We start from the raw sequence: 4,927 nt of genomic DNA, 5'->3' as shown, positions 1-4,927 counted from the left end.
TCCTCGTGGAACTCCGAGACGTCCACGTCCAGCCGGCCGTCTGCAGGGACACAGCCGGGCGGTGAGGACGGCGCCACGGGCGGCCTCAGCGTCCCGGAGTCTGTGGCTTCGCACGTGCGGGGGGCTGTGCCTCACCGTCTTGTGTAACTCGGGTACTTACTGGTAAAAGTCGGGGGGGGAGATTGTTTTACACGAAGGACGAGGGACGGATAGCGTGACAGAAACCACGGACGCGCCAGCGGCTCGGAGGGCGAGCTGCAGCCTGCGGAGCGGGCGAGGCGGGGCCGCTGGTTTCATGCGACCATTTCTGGGCCGTGACGTGTGGCCCCACAAGCCTCAGCCGTGGGGCTGGAGAAGCCACAGGCACGGCGGCTCCGGGTCGGGGTCACCAGGGAAAGTCCCCAACACCAGGTATCCTATGGGCGAACGGCACCCCCTAAAACTCATCTCCCTTGGAGACTGGGAACAGGACGGGACTAAGTGAAGGACCTGAGATGAGTCCCCTGGAGCAGGTGGCCCTGGACCCAGTGACAGTGACCTTATCAGAGACAGGAGAGAAGGCGTGTGCAGAAGGACGCGGAGGTGGGAGGGACACGGCCTCCAGCCCAGGGGCGCCCGGGGTCCCTGGACGCTGGGAGAAGCAACAACCCTCCCCCGGAGCCTCCGGACGGAGCGAGGCCCTGGGACGCGCGGATGTCCCAGTGCTGGTCCCCAAGCCTGGGGAGGATGCTTGTCTGTGGTTTTAGCCCTCAGGCGAGCATCAGATGCCATCTGTCACTGACTGCTGTCACCCAAAGGGCCCGAGATGGACGGGCAGGCTGAGGTGTCCCCATCACGGACAAGCAGACAGGCGGCTGCCCCCCAGAGGCACGTGCTCAGGCGGACCAGGGCCAGGAGCATGGGGTTTGTGTCGTGTCGATCCCCAACCTCAATGCTGTTCAAAGGAGCTCTAACAATAATTCCTTGGGGTTTTTTTTTAGATTTTTAAGCTTTTCGTCACCGCAGCGTGACTGGTGCACACCCGTGTGGGCCCACCGCCCCCACCTCCAGACCGAAGACCTCAGGGGAAATGGGAGGCTGGTGTCCGGCGTGGTCTTACGCATGATCCCCACCCCCACACGGCCCCCCTACCGTGGGGAACACTGCACCGAGCTCTCAGAGGGAAACCCCGAGACCTGCACGTCACCCCGACTGTCCCGGACAGAACGGGAGGGATGCGCTGTAGGGAGAGTGACTCCGACCTGCCCCCTGAGAGCGCCCGGGACCCCCCACTCCCCGACCCCGGGGAGGCGGCGGCTGTGGGCACCTTGGCTGAAGCAGCGGACGATGGCGACACCTGTGAACACACTGTGCTCCTTCCCGTTCAGCCTGCAACACACGGCACACACGCGGCACGTCTCAGGCGGGAGGGAGCCCACCTCGAAGCACGGCCCCGCCAGCAACGGGGGACGCCCGGCCACAGGCTCGGTCCTCGCTCCCCAGATACTCGTGCACCCCCTTCACCCCACCAGCCGGCTACTGCGTCTCCAGGGAAAGCTTCCGAGAGGCCGGGGGTGCAGGGCGAGGCAGAGGCTCAGGCGTCTCGGAGCAGGAGGGACCCCGGGGGGTGTGTGTACAGCATGGAACGTCCACGTGGTCGGGGAGCACACGGACCCCACAGGGGCCCTGGCTGGGCCGAGAGGATCCTGATGGGGCAGCTCTCTGCTGGCTGTTTCTGGGGTGTCATTGGGGCCAGGCCCACCTCCCCATCGCCTGAGCAGAAGCGCCGGTGTGCGGGGCTGTGCAAGCCTGTCCATGGACACGGGTGTGCAGGGCAAGGAGGGGGCAGGAGACCCGTGATGTCGTGCCCTGACCCCACGAGGACCCGCGGCCCCTCCCCGCACCCAGGGCTTGGCCTGACACAGGGCCGGTCCCCTCGGCGCCCACCTGGACAGCATGCTGTAGGCATCCTGCCTGTCCACAGGCTTCTCCAGAATCAGCCCCTCGATCGCCTACGAGAAAACCGGGAGGGTGGAGGCCATGAGTGGTCACCCCCACCCCGCCCCCACTCCGGCTACGGCCCACCCACTTCCTGCCTGTGGACGTGCCCGTTCTGGACGTTTCACGTGAATGGGACCCTCCGTGTCTGCGACTGTTACTGAGCATCGTGTGTCCGAGGTCCATCCACACTGTAGCACAGATCAGCACCTCCCCCTTTTCCTGGCTGCCTAATATTCCACTGTGGGGGTGGGGTGTGTTCTGCTCATCTATTTAGTAGTTGATGTGCACCTGAGGTTTCCCTCGTCTTCGCTGTTGTAAACTGCGCTGCTGTGAACGCGTGTGGACGAGGTTTTGTTTGCAGACAGGTATATATTTTTCTCCACCCCAAGCCCCTCCCCTGCAGCAACGAACAGCTTGTTTTCCGTCGGTCTGTGAACACACATTTTTCATTATCTGAGGTATACACGTAACAGTCGGTGTATGACGCTGCTCAGGCAGCCATAAAGGACCCCAGACTTGGTAGCTTAAAACACAGACATTGATTTGTCCCCGTCCTGGAGGCTGGACAACTGAGATATAGGTGTGGGCAGGGCGGGTCCCTCCTGGGGCCTGTGTCCTGGGCGTGTGGACGCCATCCCGTCCCTGTGTGCTCACATGGTCGTCCCTCTGTGTGTGTCTGTGTCCTTGTCCCCTCTTCTTATAAGGACACAGTCCTATGGGACCAGGGCTCACCCTGGAGACCTCATTGCACCTTCACCTCCCCCGTAAAGCCCCATCTCCACATCTAGCATGTTCGGAGCTCCCGGGGCTGGGGACTTCCATGTGTGGGTTTCATGGGACGCAGTGCAGCCCGAGGCGGTGGACATGCTGCACGAGACAGCGATTCCTCGCCGAGCCTTTCGAGGCCGCATCGTGTGTCCAGGCTTCAGCTTCCGCACAGAGACGGCCTCAGCACAAGCAGTGGACAGGGCCGCGAGGACCATGCGGGAGCGACGCGGACCCCAGGATCGCACCACCGGCATATTCTGACCCTGGACAGTGTCCAGGCTCATGGGGGCAGCCCCTCGCCTGCACACCGTGCTGCCGGCTTGGCACCAAGGCCAGCAGACAAGTCGTGCGTGGGGACAGAGGGCTGTCGCCAGCAGGACTTTGGTGACGACCGATCCTCGTGACCTCCCAGGACAGAACCACTCTCGGTGGCCCAAATCCCTGTCTGCGGCAGAGCTGTGTCCCCCAGAAGGCCTGTGAGGCTGCTGCCCCAGCGTTTGCAAACAGGGCGTCTGCAGATGTAGTCGAATTTACCACGAGGTCCTACTGCAGTTGGCTGGGCCCTCTGTCGTTACAGGTGGTGTGCTCACAAGAAGAGAAAGATTCGGACACAGACCGCCACACAGAGAGAAGACTCGTGGGGACAAAGCCAGACCCTGAGGTGACGCGGCCACAAGCCCATGGACGCCACGGACCGCCAGCAGCCCCCAGAAGCGTGGAGAGGGACCCGGGACAGAGGCTACCGCACAGCTCTGCTCACACTTGACCTTAGTCACCAAGGATGTGCAAACCAAACCAGAGGCCGGACTCACCACGATGGTGTCTGCTCCGATGACGATGTCGGGGGCCCGGAGGTCTTTCTGCAAGAAACCGAAACCCAGCTTTCGCGACGACACCCTGTCACACGAACATTCTGTCCTGATGCACGTGAAACGGCATCACGGGCAGAGAGCCAGGCTTACAGCAAAAAGCAAGACCCGTGTCTCTTCCCTGTGCCGGGCAGGGACAGCACTGTGACTCTTACACGGTCACCTGTCACCTGAAGTCTGTACACAACCGTGAACTTGGGTTGTTCTTAAGTACTAATCTTCCACTGCCGATAACCAATGTGCCAGTGTTCATTTATTTATACCGGAGCTCTTCACAGTAGTAACTACAATGCACTTACCGTGCGAATGGCAATAGGAGGTCCTTGTAACACACGGTATAGGGAAGCTAAGCTACGTTAGTTCTATATAATAAATGATACTGTTGCATTGATTGCCAGGGTATATTACGTATTAACAAAGTAACTCATAAACTATACCAAGTAAATGATGCTATTATATCAATTCAATAGTATGTTATAAAGTAACATATAGTAATAGATAAGCTACCTTAATTCTTTGTTGTAAATGATACCATTATGTTAATTATAACAGTAAAGAGTCACAGAGTAATAGATAAGCTATCCTGAATCTTTACGAGAAATGATACCGTTATTATTAACTACAATAACGTTACATTGTGTCCAAGCGATAGCTAAGCTCCATCGCACAAGCGGTACTATTCCACGCTTGTAACAGTGTACTTCGCAGTAACACTCCGCCATAAATGAGGTCCCGTCCTCACACGTCGGAAAGGTCAGCTACTCATAGCGCGTCTATCAGAAACCTGCAAACCCCTCCCAGCGAGAGAGCCAAAGGCAGCAGAAGCAGAAGCCCCTTCCTTGCCTGGTGCATCCTGCGGGCCACCTCCAGGGCCTTCTGCTTGGCCGTCTCCACGGCATACGCGTAGGGGGTGGGGAACGAGGCTTTCCTGAGCGTCTCTTTAAACTGGGAAGGAACCACCTCGAACTTGAGACCCTGGAACAGGAGAAGTGGGGAGGAGTCCTGTTGGTTTGTCAGGAAAATGCAACGCGGACCAGCACGTGCAAGGGTACGATGAGTGTGGCCTTCGCCGTGCACGGTCCCCCTTCCCGACTCTGCACTGTCCCCTGAATTTTCACCCAGAGCGCGCAGCTGCGCTGCCCAGGGCTGGCGGGCCTGGAGCGGGGACATCTGCTGCACATCATACACACAAGGGCCGAGGAGCCAGTACTGACCGAGGTGCTGGGCACACAGATCCCCAGGGTCAAAGGGCTCCCAGAGCAACCCAAAGCCGATGCCTCACCCCACAGGGCTCGAGCGACCAAACATAT

The 4,927-nt window shown here is 59.5% G+C and overlaps 1 protein-coding gene across 12 annotated transcripts in view; it reads right to left on the bottom strand.

Annotated features, from left to right (window-relative positions):
* Positions 1–4,870, bottom strand: part of ASMTL (acetylserotonin O-methyltransferase like) — a 21,200-nt gene extending 16,330 nt beyond the window's left edge. For 3 of the 12 annotated variants that reach the window (XR_002777877.1, XR_002777879.1, XR_002777880.1), the window contains exons 1-5: positions 4,461–4,869; positions 3,561–3,608; positions 2,269–2,409; positions 1,927–1,991; positions 1,307–1,368 (exon numbers count right to left, since the gene is read on the bottom strand). Coding sequence is in view for 5 of the 12 variants with exons in the window: in XM_023525178.1 (XP_023380946.1) it covers positions 1,307–1,368; positions 1,927–1,991; positions 2,269–2,409; positions 3,561–3,608; positions 4,461–4,787 (643 nt within the window). In the remaining 7 variants the exon portion in view is untranslated. Of the gene's footprint in view, positions 1–1,306; positions 1,369–1,926; positions 1,992–2,268; positions 2,928–3,560; positions 3,609–4,460 lie in introns of those variants that run through there. The other 9 variants (XM_023525180.1, XM_023525179.1, XM_023525181.1 and 6 more) reach the window with 6 other exon arrangements.
* Positions 4,871–4,927: the final 57 nt, after the last annotated feature.

The sequence above is a fragment of the Pteropus vampyrus genome, unplaced genomic scaffold, assembly GCF_000151845.1.
Source record: "Pteropus vampyrus isolate Shadow unplaced genomic scaffold, Pvam_2.0 Scaffold538, whole genome shotgun sequence".
In the NCBI taxonomy this organism is placed as follows: domain Eukaryota; kingdom Metazoa; phylum Chordata; class Mammalia; order Chiroptera; family Pteropodidae; genus Pteropus; species Pteropus vampyrus.
This window is presented reverse-complemented; position numbering and strand designations above follow the sequence as displayed.